Consider the following 25,697-nt stretch of genomic DNA (forward strand, 5'->3'; position numbering starts at 1 on the left):
TAATAATGGCCTCGATTTTGCGGTCAGCGGCGAACAAACAGCGCTCGCTGTTCATTAATTTACAGCTGCCCACAGACTTTTCATGGGCTTTTGCGTGTCAACTTGCAGCGATTAGAGATCCATTACAGTGCCATCTACAGGAGATCCGGGACCTGTGTGCAGCAACAGTGTCTCTCTCTTCAACCAATCAGATTAAAGAATTCTCATTGTGCAGCGTAGGGTTTAAAGAAGAAAGAAAGCACCTTTCACGACCTCAGGACGTCCCCATGGCAGCCAACTTGTGCACAGCACAATGACTAGATAATCTGCTTTAGTGATGTTGATTGAGGGATAAATATTGGCCAGGACACTAGGGATAACTCTCATGCTATTCTTTGTAATAGTGCCATGGGATCTTTGACATCCACCTGAGAGAGCAGACAGAGCCGCGGTTTAATGCCTCTTCCGAAAGACGGCCCACCCTCAGTACTTCACTCGAGTGTCAGCCTAGATTTGTTTTGCTCAAGTCTCTTCAAGCCGTTTGTGTGTTTGAATGTTGACTCTCTCAGAGGTACCGATGCAGCGCCACTTGTGGAGGAGTGGGTAAATCAGACAGCAATTTCCTGATTTCTGCGCTTAACTGTGCATGTGTGGATGCTGGAAGTTGCTGTCCGATTTATTCCATAATAACGGTGACGCTGATCGTCTCATCGTTATTCCTACTGCAAAATTCAGGCCAATGTGCCTTTCATAATGTATACTGTACTTATACTGTATCCTGCAACATTATATTAACCCATATATTAGATGCTGGACAAAATTAATTCGGTAACGATATTAAACATGAGTTTAATGTTATTACCTTTTAATTGGTTTCCATGCAGTTGGAGGTCATGTGAGTATTAATTAAGCTGTTGTATGATAGAGTGTTTATACTTTGAACATTCACTTCAAATTAATTTTTCACGGAAAAATAGTTTGTTAATTAGAATATGATGTGGTGATCTTATCTCTTAAACTGTTTTAAGATGTTGACATTATGCAAGTTATGATTCCCTTTATTCTGCAACTCTAAGGAGAAAATTTGAAGGTCAGCCTATTTTAATTATATGTATGATTAAACTGTGGGGAGAGATTGACAATATCATAACAGACACATTTTAATATATGCCTGTCACTGAATTGAACAAGGTGTAATAGGAGAACTGGATAGATCTGGGACAAGGGGAAAACACAGAAGTAGAATGTTAATAATGATTAAATAGTAAAAAGAAGGAAAAATAAGTTGCACCAAATGAAATGATAGAGTCAGAAGGAGGAATTTTAAGTGGGAGTGTTCGGGGGGCGGGTGGGGACAGGGGTGGGGGAGACGGCGTGAGACCCAGGTGATTATAACTCCTGCGCTTCATTTGCATCCTGCCAGTTAATTGTTCACCTGAAACGGCCAGAAAGCAGTGGCTCACCAGCAGGCAGGAGTGGAGGTTTGGCTAGCAGGAGGCCACCGGTCGGCACCAAAGGAAACTCTCCAGCAAGAAGGTGGGGGCTTTTGGGAGGGTCTCACGGGAGGGCAGAAAGGGAGCCTGAGCAGGCCAGGCCTAAACTTTGCTTGTGGGGCACAGAGGAGCACTTCTGTTCCACATAGCCCCACAGGGGAAGTTGAAAAAATAACTTGCATTAAATGGCATCTTCTGACCCCAGATCTTCCTCTTGCTGTCTTCACCTATTGGGAAAGCTGCTCAGACCAGAGTTAAAATTAAGGTCGGGCCCGATGATCTCATCAGGCTCCTATCTACCGCCTGCTGCGATTAGCAGGTTAAAATGGAAACTGGTGGGATCCAGGTAGGACATTGGCAGGTAAGTCACCCAGGGTTAAAATCACCCCCCAAGATATTAAAGACAATTAAAATCCATTTGCTTGTTAGATTGGAGAAGGAGAAGGAATGAAGAATGGGTTCTGATGGATTCAGTCAGCTTTTCACACTCTCTTGATTTTTTTTTAATTAACTTCTTATTGGCTGAGTATATGACCCTGAGGTACTCCAGACTGGGACACGCTGCAGAGGACCTAAAAAGGGAAAAGAAGAATTAGGTCGACAATGATTTTTTGCCTATCACCAAAACAACGAAATAAGCTGTTTATAACAATTAAGAAAATGTCCTGAGGATGTTAATTGTAGCATATTATTGACTCAAACTCATTAAATTTCAGAAAGCAGTGAGCTGAGATAAGTTTAGTACAATTAATAAACAATGTATCACCACAGGAGTATGATACTAAAAAATATGCCTAACATCACACAACTACTGAAGGTGCACTGCTGCAAAAGGAACCCATCTGCAGAAATGTGATGTCATTCAAAAATTCTTCAATATTCGTGTCAATCTGAACCTCTTGCTGTGGCGCAGAGACGCATCACATTGACTTCTCAAGACTCACTGTCACGGTAGCAGGGCATAGGCTGTGTCTGTGATTTCCTCACTCATGAAGCTCCTGATCTCAGCTGTGTTGGTGTGCCTGCAGGAAATCCAAAGACAGGGTAAAAGTGACTTGAAAAGGGAGTTTAATCTTAAAAAGGACCCAAGAACCGGTAAATCAATTTATAGACATGATCAACTAAATAAGCCAGCAATACTTGTTAGATTAATTTTTTCATATGTAAATGACTTCTCTTCCACCACAGCATATCGTTTTATTATAATTTATATAATAATTTTAATATCTTCATCAATAGTCAATAGATTGAATATATTTTGTAATCCATAAATCTGGGACATTAATTTGATGGGAAGGTGATCACTACATTTCAAATACTTCCTCGGATGAGTATTTTCAGGGGGTGTGACAAAGAAGCAAAATGAATGCCACACACCTCCAGTTGGATTCTATTTACAGTTTGTTTACTGTTGGAACTATACAGTCGTGCTGGCACCTATGCAGGGTAGCATGTGGTCTGTCAAAGCCTGACGATGATATGAATTCAACTGTAGTGCAAAAATACTCTTCTCCCTTCCAGGTCACTGAAAATGTAACATCTAATATACAAACTTACCAGTTTCCATTTCACAAAACCACAAGACATTCCTGAATGAGGAAGTCCAAGTGGGCCATCTAAATTCATCCATCCAGAAAGATCCCAAAGTAGTGTTAAACATTTCCAGGACTTTGCCTCCACTACTCTATCTGGGAGTCTGTTCCATTTGTTGATCATTCTGTCTGGAGAATTTCCTGATATCAGTTCTAAGTTTACCTTTTGCTAGTTTAAACCCTTAATTTGATTTAGAGTGGAATTCTGGATTTACTATTTCCATCCCATTAACTAACGCACATCTCTATAAGATCACTTCTCAGCTGATACTTTGCAGGCTAAAAAGCCTATGTTTCTCCAGTCTTTCTTCATAACTCAGACCTTTGACACCAGGGATCAGCCTCTTGGCTCTTCTTTGTACTGACTCCAGTGCTTATAGGTCTCCCTTGTGTCTTGGGAACCAAAACTGGATATAGTACCCGATCTGACCAGAGGACTGTACAGTCTGATCTAGGCTTCCTCTGACTTGTATTTTACTGTTTGATTTGGCTATTTTTGAAATAACTTGTGAAGATAACTGCAGTGTGTGCATGAAGTGCTCAAGGGATGTGAAACCATTTTCTTTTTTAAATATGTTATAAAATGGTACGGCTTCCTGTCTTTTTGAAAACCAGAATTCTTTCAGCAGATTACGTTTTTGTCGCGCTTAAAAAAACAAGTATTGAGAAGGGGAAGCCTCTGCTGTTTTTATATTGCTATTTCTCTCTCATCTTCTGCTTTTTTCTCTTTCTTTTGTTCTTTCCTGTCAGATGGGAAGTGGTGGATGGCATGAGTTGGTGAGGCAGGGAAAGGATCCACCAACATTGCAGGCTGCATTTAATGTGGTGGCTGTGGGAATATGTGGCCAGTGGCTCATTTCCCATCCCCCCCTCATCATTTGTGCTTTCCCCATCTTCTCATTCCCATTGTGCCCGCTACCCCTTCACCTTCCCACTATCTCCTCCCGTCCCTCCTCTCCTTCCTACTCATTTCCATTACTAAGTGCAACTCTTCGTTCTTGATTTACCTGCTCAACCCCTGTATCCATGCTTCCTCCTTGCTCTACTGTCACTTTCTCACCCTCCATATACACCTCCATTACTCCCACAAGATGGGTGGTGAAAGTCCAGAGGCCCCCTCAACCCCAGCCTGTTTCCCTCCTTTCCTCCCCCATTACCCTCATTGCAATCTGGTTCCCTAAGAGGTTTTGTTTAAAAATTCAACTTGTAAGTATTTTTTTTTTTAAATCAAATTACATTGAGGAAAGACAAAACAGAACAAAAGTTACAATATGTGTCTCATCAGAATATTGCCATTTTTCTTACACTCTTGTGTACACGTAGACACGCACATTTTTCCTTTTAAAAATATCTCAATATAAACTTTACCTTCTGAACAGAAGTGCTACAAGCTAAAGAAAAGTATTCCTTCAATAATTGATCAGCACTGATGTATCCTGAGAAATTAGAAACACTGCATTTGGTGAAACTGCACAATCTTAAAATGAGCTCATAGTGTCACAATTCTGGGAAAAAATATCAAGTCCAACCGAGGCTTTTGGGAGACCCTAAGGCCATCAGCTAAACTTTAATGAATTAAAATGCATTAAAAGACATAAAAGACAACTCGATGGATGCATTTAACCATATTGGCCCAGATTTTGCAGTCAGCAGTGAAGGAATGGCGCTCGCCATTCTCGACGCTGACAGTTGCCCACAAAGTTTTCATGTACTTTTGAGCGCAGACTTGCTCTAATCCACTTGTGATCCAGCATGGCGCACCTGTGATGTCTGAGTAGTGAAAAAAGCAGCGAGGCTCTTCAACCAGTGAGATTGAAGAATCCTAACTGAGATACTCTGAGTCTAAACTAGGAAGTATAAATTAGATTTAAATCATGTACAAAAAGTGTAACAAAGATTGGGAAAGAAAGATGGGATTAAGAGAGCGATAAAAGAGATAGGCAGAAAAAGTTTAAAAAATATATATATATTTTTTTACATCTCGAACACTAATTAACTTCTGATAGAATGAGACTCCACACTTATAAAATTAAATTTTCAGGGCTAGAGAGGTTGTTTGGCAGTAATTATCACTTCCCCTGCTGTTAAAAAGTTAATTTACTCCAAAATGCACCAGCAATAACTTTTTCTGGAGTCTTCAGTTGGTAACTAGTGGGTAAACACCCCAACTTCACGCCATTTCATATATTTCACTGCCGAGTCTATCGGCGAGGATCTGTTCTAGCGCAGCCTGTGGAGGAGCAGGGTAACTCATAGCACAACTTCCGGATTTCCACGTTTAACTGCGCATGTGCGTACTCTGGAAGTTGTTATCCAATTTACTCCATAATAACGGTGAGCGCTGTTAGCCGCACCGTTATTATTAACGCAAAACCCGGGCTGTTATTGTGAAATACGTCATTGCTTGTGTTGTTTAAACCCTTATTTTGGACATTCGAAGTTTTAGTTCCTGATAAAAATGGTGGAGTAAACATTGCTAGATGGAAACATTTTCTGGAAATATTTTCAGAAAGTACAGGTATTTGAAGTTATTTGTGGCGAAAAGCCACCTGGTGGCCAGTTTGTGCAATTATAGAGTGATTCTTGAGTCACAGACTGTCACATGAAATGTACAATCCCATTTAAACTGACAGGCAGGCATCACCAGATAAAGCAGAAGTGTAGGCACAATTAACACTGGAAGTGGTTACAGGTGACAGCACATATGGTTTTACTAATACAGATTTCTAGTTCATAGATGATTTTCAATCAAGTAATTACAAGTCAAGTGAATGTAGCCCACCTGATTAAGCAGAAATGAATCATTTCACACTTTTTTGATTAAATCTATCTGAATATTATATTTAAGTTAAGCTCCTTTGATGGGAGTCTGTATATTTTCACCTATGAAATTTGAGTTATTTTTAGACTGCTGGCTGGTTCAGAGGAACACTTGTCTCTTTGGCAAACTGGTTTTTTAAGTTTAAGCTAGCAATAGGATGATGAAAATAATCTTAATATTAGAGATAATTTCAAAATTCAATTGGGTCTTGGGGAAAACACATTAAATGAGTCACTGTGTTTGGTAACTGTTAACAATTAAAATATTTATATTTTATAACCATCAATAATCAGGTGAGATAATTAGAGGCTTTTTGCTTCAAAATTTCACTCTCCAAGAAGTCTGTTCCTCCAACTCTGTCCTCTTGTGCATCACCAACTATTGGCAGCCATGCCTTTAGCTGTCTAGGCCCTATGCTCTGTAATTCCTTCCCTAAACCTCTCTGTTTCACCACCTCGCTTTCCTCCTTTAAAACATTCCAGAAAACCCACCTCTGACCAGGTTTTCAGTCACCCCTTCAAAATGTCTCCCCCTTGGCTCAGTGTCCATTATTTTTGTTTGATTACATTTCTGTGAAGTGCTTTGTGACATTTTTCTATGAGCTATGTAATAATGCTGCTCAAATATCAGGAGTAGTTTATTACTCCAGTGTTATTCATGAAGTTCTAAAATAAAAACACAATTTTAATTAAAAATAAGAAGTAAACACTAATTCTGCTCAACCGGCCAGTCCTATTTTACCCCATTGGCTTCTGTTTTCCATTCTTCATCTGCCCAATTTTTATCTTTCAACTTTCATTTCACTTTCTTCCTGCCTAATCTGTCTTCATTAAATCTTTTTGTGGCAAAGCTAAAGTTTTAAACTTTTTCTTAACCTAATTACGTAATTTTGGAGGTTGGAGTAAGTTCAGAAAAACTGGTTTATCATTGACGAAAATTGGCTTTTAAAGAAAGATGGAACTTGCATTTACATAGCGCCCTGTTACATCCTTGCACCATCCCACAGCACTTCACACACAACAAATGAGATGAAGGTCCCACAAACAGCAAATGAGGCGAATGATTGGTCAATTATTTTTTGGTGGTGTTGATTGAGAGAGGAATATTGGTCAGCTCACTGGGGGAACTCCCAGCTCTCTCTAGAATGCTGCCATAGCATCTTCAACATCCACCCTAAAGAATGAAAACAGGTGCGCGGGTCCTCGGTTTAGAGGCTCATCCAAAAGATGTCAGCTCCAGAAATGCAGCACTCCCTCAGTACTGCATTATGTTATGTGTTCAGATTTGAGACTACTATCAACTAAGGCAAGGTAACACTTGACCGTGAATTGCCAGGAAAAGTCCAGATTGGGAAAACGCTGTGAAGCTGCTGCTGACAGGTATACTTTTTGGTAGCTTATGCAGCATGACAACACCTGTATAGGTAAACTCATCCACCATGCTCAAGTCTAACCCTGGTTCAATGAGGAGTGTAGAAGAGCATGCCAGGAGCAGCACCAGGTGTACCTAAAAATGATGTGCCAACCTGGTGAAGCTACAACACAGGACTACATGCTAAACAACAGAGGCAGCATTCTATAGACAGAGCTAAGAGATCTCATAACCAATGGATCAGAGCAAAGCTCTGCAATCCTGTCACATCCAGTCATGAATGATGGTGGAAAATGAAACAACTAACAGGAGGAGGAGGCTCCATGAACATCCCCATCATCAATGATGGTGGAGCCCAGCATGTGAGTGCTAAAGACAAGGCTGAAGCATTTGCAACCATCTTCAGCAAGAAGTGCTGAGTGGATGATCCATCCCTGCTTACTCCTGACGTCCCCACCATCACAGTTGCCAGTGTTCAGCCAATTCGATTCACTCCACATGATATCAAGAAATGGCTACATGCACTGGATATAGCAAAGGCTGTGGGCCTTGACAACATCCCGGCTATGGTGCTGAAGACTTGTGCTCCAGAACTAGCCGCTCCTTGCCAAGGTGTTCCAGTACAGCTACAATACTGGCATCTACCCGACAAAATGGAAAATTACCCAGGTGTGTCCTGTCCATAAAAAGCAGGACAAATCCAATCTGGCCAATTACCGCCCCATCAGCCTACTCTCAATCATCAGCAAAGTGCTGGAAGGGGTCATCGACAGTGCTGACACGCGACACTAGCTCAGTTTGGGTTTCACCAAAACCACACATCTTTAGACCCCTTTACAGCCTTGGTCCAAACATGTACAAAACATGGGCAAATATATGGCAGATGCAGTATAACGTGGATAAAAGTTATTCACTTCGGTAGGAAAAACAGAAAGGCAGAGTATTTTTTACATGGTGATAGATTGGGAAATGCTGATGTACAGAGGGATCTGGGTGTCCTTGTACACCAGTCACTGAAAGCAAACATGCAGGTGCAGCAAGCAGTTAGGAAGGCAAATGGTATGTTGGCCTTCATTGCAAGAGGATTTGAGTACAGGAGCAAGGATGTCTTACTACAGTTATACAGGGCCTTGGTGAGACCACACCTGGAGTAGTGTGTGAAGTTTTGGTCTCCTTACCTAAGAAAGGATATACTTGCCGTAGAGGGAGTGCAGTGAAGGTTCACCAGACTGATTCCTGCGATGGCAGGACTGTCATATGAGGAGAGATTGGGTCGACTAGGCCTGTATTCACTAGAGTTTAGAAGAATGAGAGGGGATCTCATTGAAATGTATAAAATTCTGACAGGGCTAGAGAGACTCGATGCAGAGAGGATGTTTCCCCTGGCTGGGGGGTCTAGAACGAGGGGTCACAGTCTCGGAATATGGGGTAGGACATTGAGGACTGAGATGAGCAGAAATTTCTTCACTCGGAGGGTGGTGAACCTGTGGAATTCTCTAGCACAGAAGGCTGTGGAGGTCAAGTCACTGAATATATTTAAGAAGGAGATAGATAGATTTCTAGACACAAAAGGCATCAAGGGGCATGGGGAGAGAGCGAGAATATGGAATTGAGATAGAGGATCAGCCATGATCATATTGAATGGCAGAGCAGGCTCGAAGGGCCGACTGGCCTACTCCTGCTTCTATTTTTCTATGTTTCTATGAACTGAATTCCAGAGGTGAGGTGAGAGTGACTGCCCTTGACATCAAGGCAGCATTTGACCAAGTGTGGCATCAAGGAGCCTTAGTAAAACTGAAGTCAATGGGAATTGGGGGGGGGGGGGAAACTCTCCATTGGCTGGAGTCATACCTAGCACAAAGGAAGATGGTTGTGGATGTTGGAGGCCAATCATCACAGCCCCAGGACATTGTTGCAGAAATTCCTCGGGGCAGTGTTCTAGGCCCAACCATCTTCAGTTGCTTCATCAATGACCTTCCCTCCAACATGAGATCAGAAATGGGGATGTTCGCTGATGACTGCACAGTGTTCAGCGCCATTCACAACTCCTCAGATAATGAAGCAGTCCATGCCCGCATGCAACAAGACCTGGACGACGTTCTGGCTTGGGCTGATAAGTGGCAGGTAACATTCGTGCCACAGAAGTGCCAGGCAATGACTATCTCCAACAAGCAAGAGTCTAACCACCACCCCTTGACTTTCAATGGCATTACCATCAATGAAACCCCCACCATCAACCTCCTGGGGGTCACCATTGACCAGAAACTTAACTAGACCAGCCACATAAATACTGTGGCAACAAGAGCAGGTCAGAGGCTAGGTATTCTGTGGTGAGTGTCTCTCCTCCTGAATCCCCAAAGCCTTTCCACCATCTACCAGGCACAAGTAAGGAGTGTGATGGAGCAACAACACTCAAGAAGCTCGACACCATCCAGGATAAAGCAGCCTGCTTGATTGAAACCCCATCCACCACCTTAAGCATTCACTTCCTCCACCACCGGCGTACTGTGGCTGCAGTGTGTACCATCTACAAGATGCACTGTAGCAACTCGCCAAGGCTTCTTCGGCAGCACCTCCCAAACCCGCGACCTCGACCACCTAGAAGGACAAGGGCAGCAGGCGCATGGGAACACCACCACCTCCAAGTCATACACCATCCTGACTTAGAAGTATATCGCCTATCCTTCATCATCGCCGGGTCAAAATCCTGGAACTCCCTACCTAACAAGACTGTGGGAGTACCTTCACCACACGGACTGCAGCGGTTCAAGAAGGCAGCTAACCACCACCTTCTCGAGGGCAATTAGGGTTGGGCAATAAATGCTGGCCTTGCCAGCGACGCCCACATCCCATAAATGAATTTTTAAAAAATCATCTTAGCCCCAGGACATCGCTGCAGGAGTTGCTCAGGGCAGTATCTTAGGCCCAGCCATCTTCAGCTACTTCAGCCATCTTCAGCTACTTCATCAGTGACCTTCCCTGCAACATGTGAGGTGAGGATGTTCGCTGATGATTGCGCAGTGTTCAGTTCCATTCACAACTCTTCAGATAATGAAGCAGTCCGTGCCCGCATGCAGTAAGACCTGGACAACATTCAGGCTTGGGCTGATAAGTGGCAAGTAACATATGCACCACACAAGTGCCAGGTAATGACCATCTCCAACAAGAGAGAGTCTAACCACTTTCCCTTGACATTCAATGGCATTACTATCATCAAATTCCCCACCATCAACATCCTGGGTGGGATCACCTTTGACCAGAAACTTAACAGGACCAGCCACATAAATACTGTGGCTACAAGAGTAACTCACCTCCTGACTCCCCAAAGCCATTCCACCACCTACAAGGCACAAGTCAGGAGTGTGATGAAATAATCTCCACTTGCCTGGATGAGTGCAGCTCCAACAACACTCAAGAAGCTTGACACCATTCAGGACAAAGCAGCCGGCTTGATTGGCACCACCTTAAACATTCACTTCCTCCACCACTGGCGCACCTTGGCAGCAGTGTGCACCATCTACAAGGTGCACTGCAGCAACTCACCAAGGCTTCTTTGATAGCACCTGCCAAACCTGCAACGTCTACCCCTAAGAAGGATGGGATTGAAGGCCGATAAATCCCCAGGGCCTGATAATCTACATCCTAGGGTACTTAAGGAAGTGGCCCTAGAAATAGTTGATGCTTTGCTGATTGGGCAGAAACATGGCAAATGCACTATAATGTGGATAAATGTGAGGTTATCCACTTTGGTGGCAAAAACAGGAAGGCAGATTATTATTTGAATGGCAATAGATTGGGAGAAGGGGAAGTGCAACGAGACCTGGGTGTCCTTGTGCACCAGTCGCTAAAGGTAAGCATGCAGGTGCAGCAGGCGGTTAAGAAGGCAAATGGCATGTTGGCCTTCATAGAGAGAGGATTTGAGTATAGGAACAAGGATGTCTTGCTGCAGTTGTACAGGGCCTTGGTGAGACCACACCTGGAGTATTGTGTGCAGTTTTGGTCGCCTTATCTGAGGAAGGATGTTCTTGCCATGGAAGGAGTTCAGCGAAGATTCACCAGGCTGATACCTGGGATGGCAGGAATGACGTATGAGGAGAGATTGTGTCGATTGGGCTTATACTCACTGGAGTTTAGGAGATTGAGAGGGGATCTCATCGAAACCTATAAAATTCTGTCAGGCCTGGACAGACTCGATGCAGGAAGGATGTTCCTGATGGCCGGGGAGTCCAAAACCAAGGGTCATAGTCTAAGGATAAGGGGTAAACCATTTAGGACAGAAATGAGGAGGAATTTCTTCACCCAGAGAGTGGTGAACCTGTGGAATTCTCTGCCACAGAGGGCAGTGGAGGCCAGTTTATTAAATATATTCAAGAAGGAGTTGGATATATTTCTCAAGGCTAAAGGGATCAAGGGGTATGGGGAGAAAGCAGGGACCGGGTACTGAATTTGGATGATCAGCTATGATCGCATTGAATGGCGGAGCAGGCTCGACGGGCCGAATGGCCTACTCCTGCTCCTATCTTCTATGTTTCTATGTAAGAGCAGCAGGTGTTTGGGAACACCACCACCTCCAAGTCACACACCATCCTGACTTGGAAGTATACCGCCGCTCCTTCATCGTCACTGGATCAAAACCCTGAAACTCCCTCCTGAACAGCACTGTGGGAGTACCTTCACCACACGGACTGCAGCAGTTCAAGCAGGAGGCTCACCACCACCTTCTCGAGGGCAATTAGGGGTGATCAATAAATGTTGGCCTTGCCAGCAATACCCACATCACGTGAATGAATGGAAAAAAAGGGCAACCCTCTTGGTCACGATAGATGTAGCTTCAAATCATCGGTAGCGGTATATTTTCAATTTGTTGCCTGGGCATAGAAGTGGAATTGTGGTTTCAGTAACTGCTCGATTTTCATTTCCACCTGCGTTTGTTGTCCTCTCATGAACTCATCATCTTCTTCCAAATCATGGAGCACAATAAAAATCTCAAATCATTACTATCGCCAGCACTTTGCTAGAGTAATCGGCAATACTGTAGGAAAGTGTAGTAAACAGTGTTAAGATGCAAAAATGGTTTCCTTCAGATCAAAAGAAAATATTCTTGGAAGTTAAATGCCGCTAACTTGCAACATTTTTCAAAATGCAAAAATACATAATTTCAATTAAATTTTAAGAATCCAATTTTTGAATTTGGATTTTCGGTGTTGGATCTCATTAATATAACTTCTCCTTCACAAGGAGGCTGACATAGCCTCTCGTTGTCCCACTTGTTTGTGTGCCGAAAATTGTGATGCACAGAGTCAGCACGGACCTAAAATCCTGATCTGTACTTGGCTTTACAGTTTTGGAGCTAACCTTACAGAGCTATACTTAGTGTCAGATAGTAAGCAGATTAGTGACAAAGTAAGGAGTAGCCAGAATACAAGAGTAGCCATGCTTGCTGTCACCATCTGTCTTTGTGTTACTAGTCTGGTCATTGTAGCTGATATCAATAAGAGAAAGATGCGGTTTTATATTCATATTGCGTTGGAGGTGTGCAGAGTGAGTTATGCTGACCTTGAAAAGGCTCATAGGTACCCAACATTTCTAACTTCTCATTTCTAATGTATTACTTTTATATTTGTATCAGATGTCTCCCTTGCTTCTCCATGAGTGGTCACTGGTTTCTGATGTGCAGGAATGTTCTGTTATTTTACTTTTTTTTGAATCTGTCTACTTGCTCTATCACTTTACATCAAGGAAAGAAAGTCTTGCATTTATATAGTGCCTTTCACAACCTCAGGACGTCCCAAAGCGCTTTACAGCTAATGAAGTACTTTTGAAGGTAGTCACTGTTGTAATGTAGGAAACGCGTCAGCCAATTTACGCACAGCAAGCTCCCACAAACAGCAATCCGGTAATGACCAGATAATCTGTTTTTAGTGATGTTGGTTGAGCGATAAACATTGGCCAGGGCACCGGGGAGAACTCTTCTTTGAAATAGTGCAATGGGATCTTTTACGTCCAGCTGAGAGGGTAGATGGGGCCTCGGTTTAACGTCCCATCTGAAAGATGGCACCTCCGACACTACAGCACTCCTTCAGTACTGCAATGGAGTGTCAACCTAGATTTTGTGCTCAAGTCTCTGGAGCCACCTGAAGGGATCCTCCTTTTGTGTTTGATGGCTGATTGGTCTTTCTCGTTCCATATTTAAATGCTAGACTAAGGGAAGACAAAATGGTCATTTTTCACATCACGATAGGAGTAGATGTGGAGAGATTTTTTCAGTGGAAAAGAAGCATGATTTAAACTAAGTTAAGAATGGGAGAAATGCACAAATTTGGAGTATAATAGGTTGAAACTGCCACATAACACAGTGAATGTGGATTTGGTTGAAGGCAGTCAGAAGAGAAGTGGATAGATTCCTAACTAAAATGGAGGTTAAAGGATTACGGTTTGGTGCCAAGGTAGGAGATAGATGAAAATGTTCTGAGGGGGTCCTATGTGTGCCAAGACAATTCAAATGTTCAGAATGGATTATCTGCATTCTTGCTGTTTATGCTTTAATTTTTTTTTTAAAGTGTAGGGTCAGATTTTATCAGTTAAAGCTAAATACACTAGCAGTTTATCATGTTGCTTGTTTTCAAATCTACAGATTATTCCATGCAAAAGATGGATCTAAAGGGAACAGAAGAACCAGGGAAGCAATGTCCAGTTCCAACTCCTCGGACCTCTATTTCATCCCCAGCAGCCTCACCTTCCCATAAGGTCAAAGGTAAGGGAACTTAGCCACTTTGGATTGAGCAGGTGGCTTATTTAGAAAAGCTTCAAGTACTATATTATTGATCAGTCAGTGTAAAATTTGCTGCATTCTAATGTATGGAAATCGAGCACCCAGTGTGTAACACTGAGGTTATATTCACTCAAGTAAAAGACTTTCACCAAAGCTTCAATCTCCATGTTGGCTATCAATGTACCTCTTGCTGAGGTTTCCTTCAAGTGATTTGTTTGGCAACACCTCAGTCAAAAAATATATATTAGAAACATGGTGGATAATGTTAACCCCCAAGAACAGGTGGGTTTGGGTGTGGGTGAGAAGTTAAAATTTCAAACACGATCCCAAATCGCCCACTTCTGGTTTTAACGAAGTCGGGTCAGTGGTCGGGCGATCAATCCACTCTCAGGAGGTGGATTGGTTGGTAAAATCTTTTAGCAAGGCTTTGTGCCTCCATCTCTCCCCGACTGAGATCTCTCCCCGATCGCCATCCCTCTCCAACCGCCATCCTGTCCCGACCGCCATCCCTCCCCCCTCATACAACCATGGGCTCCCCTCCCCTCCCCTCGACTGCGAGCTCCCCACCCTCCCTCCCTCCCTCTGCTCTGCTCCCCGGCTGCGGTCATGTGCCGTAGGCTTTCCCGACCGACTGACAGGTAGCCTGTCAAATTTAATCGGCGTCCTGCTGTTAATTTACTTCCAGGTTTCCCATCCGGAACTCCTCTCCCCACCACCGCAACTCCCTCCGCAACCTCCTGTAAATATCAGGGCCACAGACTTTATAAGATTATAGTGCGATCTCTCAAACATCCCATCTGAGAAGCATGCTTTTGCAACAACTCAATTGTGACTTTGAAAGAACTGTCCCATTTCCAAAGTAGTTCATAGTAAAGTATCCATGCCTTGATATAAATGTAATTTTTCCCTCAACTAGCAAGAGGCTACGCAGGCAACCTCCTCTCCGATCTCTACCAGTACTTCGCTGCAACTGGAGATAGGCAAAACTGGCCTGAGTGCATTCCTCTAATTGACTCAACTTCACTCCTTGTCCAAATTGCCCCCTTCTGCTTTGCATCTTTCCCAGTCAAAATGGGAGCTTGGTGTATAAAGAATAGTGGGCGTGAACCCCATTCTAGGATTTGGTCATCATTTTAATTAAAGTTTTTAATGAGGATTTCTTACTGTCCTGAAAATAATTCTCAACCAAATAAATAGCTTCTGCTTATATGACCACGTCTGAGGTGGTTTAACAGCAATTTGGAATGGATTCCACAACTGCCATTTAAAGGAGTATTAGTCAATTTCTTAACACTTATTTGTTGTCAAACTCAATTCAATCAATTACTGGTGTTTACACTCGTATGCAAATCAACTGTGTCACTGTTCATTCAGCTGTTCTTAACCAGAAATCTTTGCAGGCCCAGAATGATGAAGTAATAATGTAAGGACAGCAGTTCAGTTTGCATATTACAAATAGAAGAATCTCTGACATATCCAGCAATGGATTTGCATTCTGTGGTTGCAAGCTTTTATTATGCATGAATAAAGAGGCTTCAATATCTGCTATATGCAACATTTCAACTTTTCAGCAATATTCAGGTTCTATTTGCATATCCTGCACACTTTACCCTGCAAACATTGTGTCAATATCCACACAAGATAGAAGATATTTGACATCCTGTCTTGATGTGGTCAAATTGCTATAGATTTGCTTTTGAATAATGCCTAGGGTGCATCGGTCTTCAACACAGTGATAAACCAGCTCCAAATCATATTGTCTGAATAAGAAAATTGCATTGTCTCTGCTTACTAATAGACCCCAGGTCCAAAAACTGTCAAATTGCGTGCTAAACAGAGTTGAGAATGCAGATGCACATATGAATATCATGGATGTGTCTATATGCATACCTGGAACATTTGACCTACATGGTCAGGAGATGGGTCTATTGAGTGGGTTTTGTGGCTTCTGAGTGAGTTGTTCATTATGGCACAAGGGACATGAGCATAGAACTAGAGGAAGCAGGAGAGAGCCCTTTTTTTTTATTCACTAAATTGTGAAGATTGCGCTACAGGGTTGGATTACTGCCATTTACATTTATGCTCTAAATTCTTTCCTTTGGGGCTTGCAAAGATTGCTAGGTTAGACCATTTGGCATGAATTATTTGTACAGAAATGTAAATATCTGATTGGTAATTATATATTTGAAATCTAATTGTTTCTTGAAGAATAACGAACACTAATGTTTTACTGCAGACTTAATTTGAGGCCATGTTCCTGTAAAGTACATTAAAAATGCACAAGATCGCATTCTTGCAACAGTATGGAATTGAGGGGATAGAATTTCCATGGAGGTTCTCTCAATCTCCCGCTGTACCTTCTGCCAAAGTTCCAGTGCGAGATCGGAAGAACTAGTGTGGAAATTCCACCCAGTGACCTATAGAGATTTGTGATCTCAGCGGTTCTGTCTCTCGACTGCACCAAGTCAGAGTGGCTAAAATGGGACATTGTAACCAATAGCCCGCAATTTGCGGTTGTAATGACGGCAAAACTGTCAGTGTTCGCTGTTATCACTGTGTAAAACTGATAGCAACTTCTGGCATCTGCGCATGCGCAGTTAAATGTGGAAATCCGGAAGTTGCTGTCAGTGATATTCTACTCCTCCACAGGGTGCGCTGTTGCAATCTTCGCCAATGGAATCAACACAGAATCACTGATTTGACATGAACTTCAACCTTTTATGCACTATTCTCACTGTAAAAGCTATTGAAAAAGTTAAGCCTTGTTGAATGAGGTTTAACTAAGTTTTTAATGGCGTACTAAGTCATAATTACTGCTGAACAACCTCTCTGGCCCTGAAAAACGAATTTTATATTGTGCAGTGCCATTCCTTCCATTCCATGATTAAAATTCCATTGGATTTTTTTAAATGATAAAACTTAATTTAAAAAAAAAAGTTTTTTATGATAGTTCAGCTTCTACCTTAATCCCATCTGTATGTACCAATCTTTATTTTGTATTCTGTAAAATGCTTAAAAAGTGAATGATAAGACCTACTTTTTACTTCCTGGTTTGCTGTCCGTGAGAAACCTTCACTGTGATCAGCTGCTCAGCTGGCTTGATGACCTCACTGTTGCTGGATGCCACAGTTCCCCTATAGATGGCGCCAGACAGAAAGTCACATCAAAAAGGGGGAAATCGACACCACAGAGCCCGCTAAACCTTTGTGGGTAGCGTACTTGGAGGTGAGCGGCGAGCGCCATCACTTCGCCGCTGACCACAAAATCTGGGACAATGTGTTCTTACCATAATTACACTGCAGATGTTTGTTCATTTCTTGGCTTTTACATCTTGCTTCCCCTTTATATCTTCTATGTTCCATGGTCTTATCTGCAACATACTTGTTTCCTAAGGTGCAGACGGCCTTATTTATACCATTCCTATTAGATTGTCTAATACAAAATATTTCAGTATCCAGACTTAAAGACACCTTACCTTTATATAAAAGAAGTATTTGACATTTTTTGATTTGGTTTGGGGAGTGGGGGAAGATGATACTGTTATTTCTGTCAAACTGGGGAAGTAACGTAATGATGTGTTTTGACAACGAAACATGCATCTCTGTAATCTGTATCTATCAAATGCAAATTGGTTAAATACTGAGATAAAATAAGTGAGCATTTAGGAAATGCATGGACTAATCAAGGACAGCCTGTATGGATCTGTTAAACGGAAGTCATGTTTGACAAATTTAATAGAGTTTTGTTAAAGAAGTGACTGATTGCATTGATAAAAGGGATGAATTAGATGTAGTGTATAAGGATTTTCAAAATGTGTTCGATAAGGTGTCTCACAAAAGGTTTGTTAGAAAAATTCACCCAAATGGTATAAAAGCAGCATGGATAGAATGTTGGTTGATAGACCGGGGGGAAAAAAACAAGAGTTGGGGTAAATTGATGATACTCAGATTGCAGAAGATTTGGAAATGGTATACCCCACGGATCAGTGGTTGGTCCAGTTTTGTTCCCTTTTAATATATATGATCTGGACTTGAGCTTATGGAGTATAATCTTGAAATTTGCTGATGATGCAAGGTGGTTTAGTAAACAGAAAGAAGGACTGTAAAAGATTTCAAGAAAACATAGACAGGTTAGCAGAATGGGCAGACAGGTGGCAGATGCAATCTATTGTGGTTGAATGTGAGGTAATACACTTTGGGAGAAAAAACAAGGAATGGGAGTATACATAGAATTACATTACATAGAACTTAGAGCTCAGAAACTGGCTATTCGGCCCAACAGGTGTATAAAGAGAAAAAAAGAAAGACTTGCATTTATATCGTGCCTTTTTCGACCACCGGACGTCTCAAAGCGCTTTACAGCCAATGAAGTACTTTTTTTTTTTTTAAGTGTAGTCACGGTTGTAATGTGGGAAGTCTTTGCCAGTCTTTATGCTCCACATACACCTCCTCCTACCTTACTTCATCGCACCCTATCACCATATCCTTCTATTTCTTTCTCCCTCATTTACTTTCTCTCGCTTCCCCTTAAGTGCATCCATGCTATTTGCCTCAGCCACTCCAATGTGGTAGCATGTTCCACAATCTAGCCACTCTCTGGGTAAAGAAGTTTCTCCTGAATTCCTTATTACATTACTTATTACTATTCATGGCCCCTAGTTTTGAACTCCCCACAAGTGGAAACATCTTCTCTACACCTACCCTGTCGTACCCCTTCGTAATTTTAAAGACCTCGATCAGGCCACCTCTCGGACTTCTCTTTTCTAGAGAAAAGAGCCCAGCCTGTTCAGTCTTTCCTGAAAGTTGTACCTGCTCAGTTCTGGGATCATCCATGTAAAAAAAAAAAATTGCACCTTTTCCAGTGCTTCTTTATCCTTTTTGCAAAATAGAAACCAGAATTGTGCACATTACTCCAAGTGTGCTCTAACCAAGGTTCCATATAAGTTTAACATCACATCTCTGCTTTTGAATTCTATACCTCTAGAAATGAACCCTAGTATTTTGTTTTCATTTTTTAAGGCTTTGTTAACCTGTGTTGCTACTTTGAATGATTTGTAAATCTGTACCTCTAGATCCCTTTGCACCTCTACCACATTTAGACTCTTATTTTCCAAGGAGTAGGTGACCTCCTTATTCCTCCTACAAAAGTGCAACATCTTACACTTAACTATATTGAAATTAATTTGCCATTTACGTGTCCATTTCTGCAAGTTGGTTAATGTTGTCTTGTATTTTGTCACAGTCTTTCTCAGTAGATGAGCAGAGATCTAGGGATTCAAATACATAATTTGCTGAAAGTGGAACTGCAGGTAGATAAAGCCATAAAAAAGGCTGACAGCCTTTTATAAATAAGGGCAATGAGTGTAAGAGTAAAGAAGTCACTTGTACAAAGATTATTGGTTAGCCATAGTTGGAGTATTGTGTGCAGTTTTTTGTGCACCATTATAGAAAGGGCATTAAAGCCATAGAGAGTATACAGTGTAGATTCAGCAGGATGCCAGGGATGGGAAACTATAGATATGAGGAAAAACTTGAGATACTAGAACTATTTCCACTGGAGCAGAGGAGGCTGAGGAAACTTAATGGGGATTTTTTTTTTTAATCTGTAGCGTTTTGATCGAGTGAATATGGAAAGACTATTTCCTTTGTTTGGGGAGTTAGTGATGATCTATCATCAACTTAAAATCCTCACTAAATGAGTGAGGACAAGTTGGGAAAAAATACTTTATGCAGTCATTTGTTGGAGCATGGAATGCTTTACCACGGGAATTGGAGAAGGCAGGAACGTTGCATTTTTAAAGTGAAAATTGGATAAATATTTTAAACAGTGAAAAATTGCCGTATTCATTCCAGCGAAGAGCCAGCAGAGTAATGTGGGCCTCCTTCTGTGCTGTAATTTCTATGCTTCTATGTAAGTAATCTATCAGCACTAAATACAGATCTGAAAAATACTAGCATGTATGTAACGTGTACTAAATACAGATCCTGAGAGTACTGGCATGTAAGTAATGTTTTCGTACCAAATAGCAGACACTGCAAATACCAGCATTTTCTGGGACACTTAGCACTTTTTTGGCTGGCTGCCAAAGGGCCTGTTATAATGAGAGTTGACTGCACTTTCATGTTGAAGGAGCATGAAAACCTCTCTCTGTTTGGAGAGGCAGGAAACCAGAAGTTTTTTGTCATAATGAAATTATTTGCAGGTGATGCTTTGTGAACAAAGAAAAGTTTGCCGAACAATGCTTGACAAGGAGTGTGCCCCTTTAAAATGCTCCCCCCTCACTGTAATGTTAGCAGGGTGCTCACTCAATTGATAGTTCTATTCTGAGCTGCAGAGGAATACTGAAATGGAAGACACGTTCCAGATTTCATGAATAATTTCAGCTTATAATACCTACACATTTCTAATTCCAAGTGGCATCCAAGTCGCTTTGACTGAGTAAACTGGGTGTGCGAGTCATACTCAGAATCTGAAAAATAGATCCTGTTTGGTAATGCGTAACATTTTAATTTGGAAGGGGAGGGGAGAGTGGGGACTTTCAATTTTGAATTAAACTTGATTAGATTTTTAGTACTGATGTACCCCACAGTTCAAGTGTTATTGGGAGGTGATGAGTGAGCAGAACTTAGTGCAGGATACGATACGGGCATCAGAGTTTTGAATGAATTAAAGTTTACAGCAAGTGGAAGACGGAAGGCTAGCCAGGAGAGTAATTGGATAATCAAATCTGGAGGTGACAAAGGCATGGATGAGGGTTTTAGCAGCAGATGGGCAGAGGCAGGGATTGAGGTGGGTGATGTTACAAAGGCCCCCTTCGTGATGGAGAGGATATGAAACGGGCATATTAGGCCTTTTGCATATATAAGTAGGGGCCTAACACCTGTTTGAGGTTCCCGTTGTAAAAATTTGTTTGCGACTGACCGCAACATGTGCCTTGCATGCTGGGATCAGTATTTGCAGGCGCTTGGCAGCCAATCCAATGGTCCTCAAAGGGATTGCTGTAGGCTGCCTTCGGAAAGGCAATTTAATTATTTTTAATTTAACCTATTTGTGCAGCCGAGTGGAGGAAGAGGAGTGCTCCTCTTGGCTCCATTATAAAATCGAGTGTTGCTACTGAACACCCCCCACCCCACCCCACATTTGCTACCATGCTCCTCGGACTCTACTTATAAGCCGGTTGACGTTAGTGCCTCCCAGGACCAGCGAGCTGTGATTGGGGCCTGCGGCTTGCCGGCAATATACGAGTAAGGCTAGTGAACCAATTTACTGTGGTCCTGCCACCAGCCTCATTAATATGTACTGCCTGCATAGTACTGGGCTCACGCCCTGATTCAACACAATCCAGTTTCTAGACCCATGTGTCTGTTGTGATCCATCACATTGCAATATGTTTGGCAGCTGGGGAATTTAAATTAAGTTCATTAAATAAATCTGGAATAAAAAGCTAGTATCCGTAATGGTAACCATAAAACTATCGGATTGTCGTAAAAACCCATCTGGTTCACTAATGTCCTTTAGGGAAGGAAATCTGCCATCCTTGCCTGGTCTGGCCTACATGTGACTCCAGACCCACAGCAATGTGGTTGACTCTTAACTGCCCTCTGAAATGGCCCAGCAAGCCACTCAGTTGTAACTAACCACTACAAAACATAATAATAAGAATGAAACCGGACGGACCACCCGGCATCGCCCTCGGCACCGGCTACGGACACGGCAACGGCACACCCAGCCCAGTCAACCCTGCAAAGTCCTCCTCACCAACATCTGGGGACTTGTGCCAAAATTGGGAGAGCTGTCCCACAGACTAGTCAAGCAACAGCCTGACATAGTCATACTCACAGAATCATACCTTTCAGCCAATGTCCCGAACTCCTCCATCACCATCCCTGGGTAGGTCCTGTCCCACTGGCAGGACAGACCCACCAGAGGAGGTGGCACAGTGGTATACAGTCGGGAAGGAGTGGCCCTCTCAACATTGACTCCGGACCCCATGAAGTCTCATGGCTTCAGGTCAAGCATGGGCAAGGAAACCTCCTGCTGATTACCACCTACAGCCCTCCCTCAGCTGATGAATCAGTACTCCTCCATGTTGAACACCACTTGGAAGAAGCACCGAGAGTAGAAAGGGCACAGAATGTACTCTGGGTGGGGGGCTTCAATGTCCATCACTAAGAGTGGCTTGGTAGCACCACTACTGACCGAGCTGGCCGAGTCCTGAAGGACATAACTGCCAGTCTGGGCCTGCGACAGGTGGTGAGAGAACCAACACGAGGGGAAAACCTACTTGACCTTGTCATCACCAATCTACCTGTCACAGATGCATCTGTCCATGACAGCATTGGCAGCAGTGACCACCGCACAGTCATTGTGGAGACGAAGTCTCGTCTTCATACTGAGCACACCCTCCATCGTGTTGTGTGGCACTACCACCGTGTTAAATGGGTTAGATTCAAAACAGATCTAGCAGCTCAAAACTGGGCATCCATGAGGTGCTGTGGGCCATCAGCAGCAGCAGCAAAATTATATTCCACCACAATCTGTAACCTTATGGCCCGGCATATCCCTCACTCTACCATTACCACCAAGCTAGGGGACCAACCCTGGGTCAACAAGGAGTGTAGAAGAGCAGCACCAGGCATAGCTAAAAATGAGGTGGCAACCTGGGGAAGCTGCAACACAGGACTACATGCAAGCTAAAAAGCAGAAGCAGTATGCTATAGACAGAGCTAAGCGATCCCACAATCAATGGATCAGATCAAAGCTCTGCAGTCGTGAATGATGGTGGACCATTAAACAACAAATGGGAGGCGGAGGCTCCAAGAATATCCCCATCCTCAATGATGGTGGAGCCCAGCACGTGAGTGCAAAAGACAAGGCTGAAGCGTTTGCAACCAACTTCAGCCAAAAGTGCCGAGTGGATGATCCATATCGGCCTCCACCTGAGGTCCCCACCACCACAGAAGCCATTCTTCAGCCAATTCGATTCACTCCATGTGATATCAAGAAATGGCTGAGTGCACAGGATACAGCAAAGGCTATGGACCCCGACAACATCCCGGCTATCGTGCTGAAGACTTGTGCTCCAGAACTAGCTGCACCTCTAGCCAAGCTGTTCCAGTCCAGCTACAACACAGGCATCTATCCGACAATGTGGAAAACTGCCCAGGTATGTCCTGTCCACAAAAAGCAGGACAAATCTAACCCAGCCCATTACCGCCCCATCAGTCTACTCTCAATCATCAGCAAAGTGATGGAAGGTGTCATCGACAGTGCTATCAAGCGGCACTTACTCACCAATAACCTGCTCACTGATGCCCAGTTTGGGTTCTGCCAAGACCACTCGGCTCCCGACCTCATTACAGCCTTGGTCCAGACATCGACAAAGGAGCTGAATTCCAGAGGTGAGCTGAGAATGACTGCCCTTGACATCAAGGCAACAGTTGACCGAGTGTGGCACCAAGGAACCCTAGTAAAACTGAAGTCAATGGGAATCAGGGGGAAAACACTCCGCTGGTTGGAGTCATTCCTAGCACAAAGGAAGATGGTTGTGGTGGTTGAAGGTCAATCATCACAGCCCCAAGACATCACTGCAGGAGTTCCTCAAAGCAGTGTCCTAGGCCCAACCATCTTCTGCTGCTTCATCAATGACCTACCCTCCAACATAAGGCCAGAAATGGGGATGTTCGCTGATGACTGCACAGTGTTCAGCGCCATTCGCAACTCCACAGATAATGAAGCAGTCCATGCCCGCATGCAATAAGACCTGGACGATGTTCAGGCTTGGGCTGATAAGTGGCAGGTAACATTCACGGCACAGAAGTGCCAGGCAATGACTATCTCCAACAAACGAGAGTCTAACCACCTCCCCTTGACGTACAATGGCATTACCATCACCGAATCCCCCACTATCAACATCCTGGGGGTCACCATTAACCAGAAACTTAACTGGACCAGCCACATAAATACTGTGGCAACAAGAGCAGGTCAGAGGCTAGGTATTCTGTGGCGAGTGTCTCACCTCCTGACTCCCCAAAGCCTTTCCACCATCTACAAGGCACAAGTAAGGAGTGTGATGGAATACTTTCCACTTGCCTGGATGAGTGGAGCTCCAACAACACTCAAGAAGCTCAGCACCATCCAGGACAAAGCAGCCCGCTTGATTGGCACCCCATCCACCACCTTAAACATTCACTCCCTCTACCACCGGCATACCGTGGCTGCAGTGTTTACCATCTACAAGATGCACTGCAGCAACTCGTCGAGGCTTCTTTGGCAGCACCTCCCAAACCCACGACTTCTTCCACTTGGAAGGACAAGGGCAGCAGGCGCATGGGAACACCACCACCTCCAAGTTCCCCTCCAAGTCACACACCATCCTGACTTAGAAGTATACCGCCGATCCTTCATCATCGCTGGGTCAAAACCCTGGAACTCCCTCCCTAACAGCACTGTGGGAGTACCATCACCACACGGACTGCAGCAGTTCAAGAAGGCGGCTCACCACCACCTTCTCGAGGGCAACTAGGGATGGGCAATAAATGCTGGCATTGCCAGCGACACCCTGATCCCATAAATGAAAGAAATATATACAATTCCCAAGTATTATGTAATGGGAGAATTGTGGGCTGGAGTAGAAAGAGAAGATGGAGTTATTATCTATTAAATACAAAAGAGGAGGGAACTGGCGGGGAAGAGAAATTTACAATTCAAACTTGCAGTTTCCACAGGGAATAATATAAACAAAGAAGATGGGACCTTAATAACAGAAAACGCTGGAAAAACTCAGCAGGCCAGGCAACATCCGTGGAGAGAGAAATAGAGTCAAAGTTTCGGGTTGAAACCCTTCTACAGAACTGAGAGAAAAGGCAGGAAATGAAACAAAAGGCAGTTTGGGGGCTGGGAAATGGGGGAGGGGATGAAAGAAGAGACATTCAGAGATATTCAAGGTGAGACGAGATAGTAATAGGACAGGTAAAGAAACAGACAATGGCTCTAGATGAAGTGTGGAATGCGCTGACAGAGTGAGAGACAGCTGCCGTGTGGGAGAGAGAAAAAAAAAGGAAAAGTCACAAACCAAAAGTGTGGATAAAAAATATAAAAATGTAATAGGGGCCGAGGTTATGATCTGAAGTTGTTGAACTCGATATTGAGTCCGGAAGGCTGTAAAGTGCCTAATCGGAAGATGAGGTGCTGTTCCTCGAGTTTACGGTGAGCTTCCGTGGAACAATGCAAGAGGCTGCAGACGGTGAGGTCTGAGTGGGAATGGAGCGGTGAATTGAAATGACAGGCGACCGGAAGCTCGGGGTCACCCTTACAGACTGAACGGAGGTACCTTGTTGACTATTAAGTCAGCACTGGTATTATACAGCTGTGCATCGCTTTTAATTTGGGAAATGTGTTTTCAAATGTAGTCCTTCAGGCGTATGAGAACTCTTACCATAAAATTGATTATCCCAGTGCTCAAATTATTCACTGAGCAATCATCCTAATGATATAGCATCAATTTCTCACTCGGTGCTTTTCAGAAATGCTGCTATCTTAGCATCAGTTGTTGACATTCCAGCCTGGATAACTTCCTTCAGAGCTTTATTTATAAATCATGAGTAGCTCTCTCCAAATAGTTTGAATAGGGGATGTTGTGGGGACATTTTAAGTAACTGGCAAATAAT

The 25,697-nt window shown here is 43.2% G+C and overlaps 1 protein-coding gene across 1 annotated transcript in view; it reads left to right on the forward strand.

The window, feature by feature from the left end:
* Positions 1-25,697, forward strand: part of LOC147105658 (ankyrin repeat and sterile alpha motif domain-containing protein 1B-like) — a 75,573-nt gene that overhangs the window by 40,989 nt on the left and 8,887 nt on the right. The window contains exon 4 of the mRNA XM_086010210.1: positions 13,891-14,010. Within this exon, the coding sequence (XP_085866336.1) occupies positions 13,891-14,010 (120 nt within the window). The remainder of the gene's footprint in view (positions 1-13,890; positions 14,011-25,697) is intronic.

Source organism: Somniosus microcephalus, chromosome 17 (assembly GCF_052327205.1).
Source record: "Somniosus microcephalus isolate GS21.2 chromosome 17, FLI_Smic_1.0, whole genome shotgun sequence".
Lineage (NCBI taxonomy): Eukaryota > Metazoa > Chordata > Chondrichthyes > Squaliformes > Somniosidae > Somniosus > Somniosus microcephalus.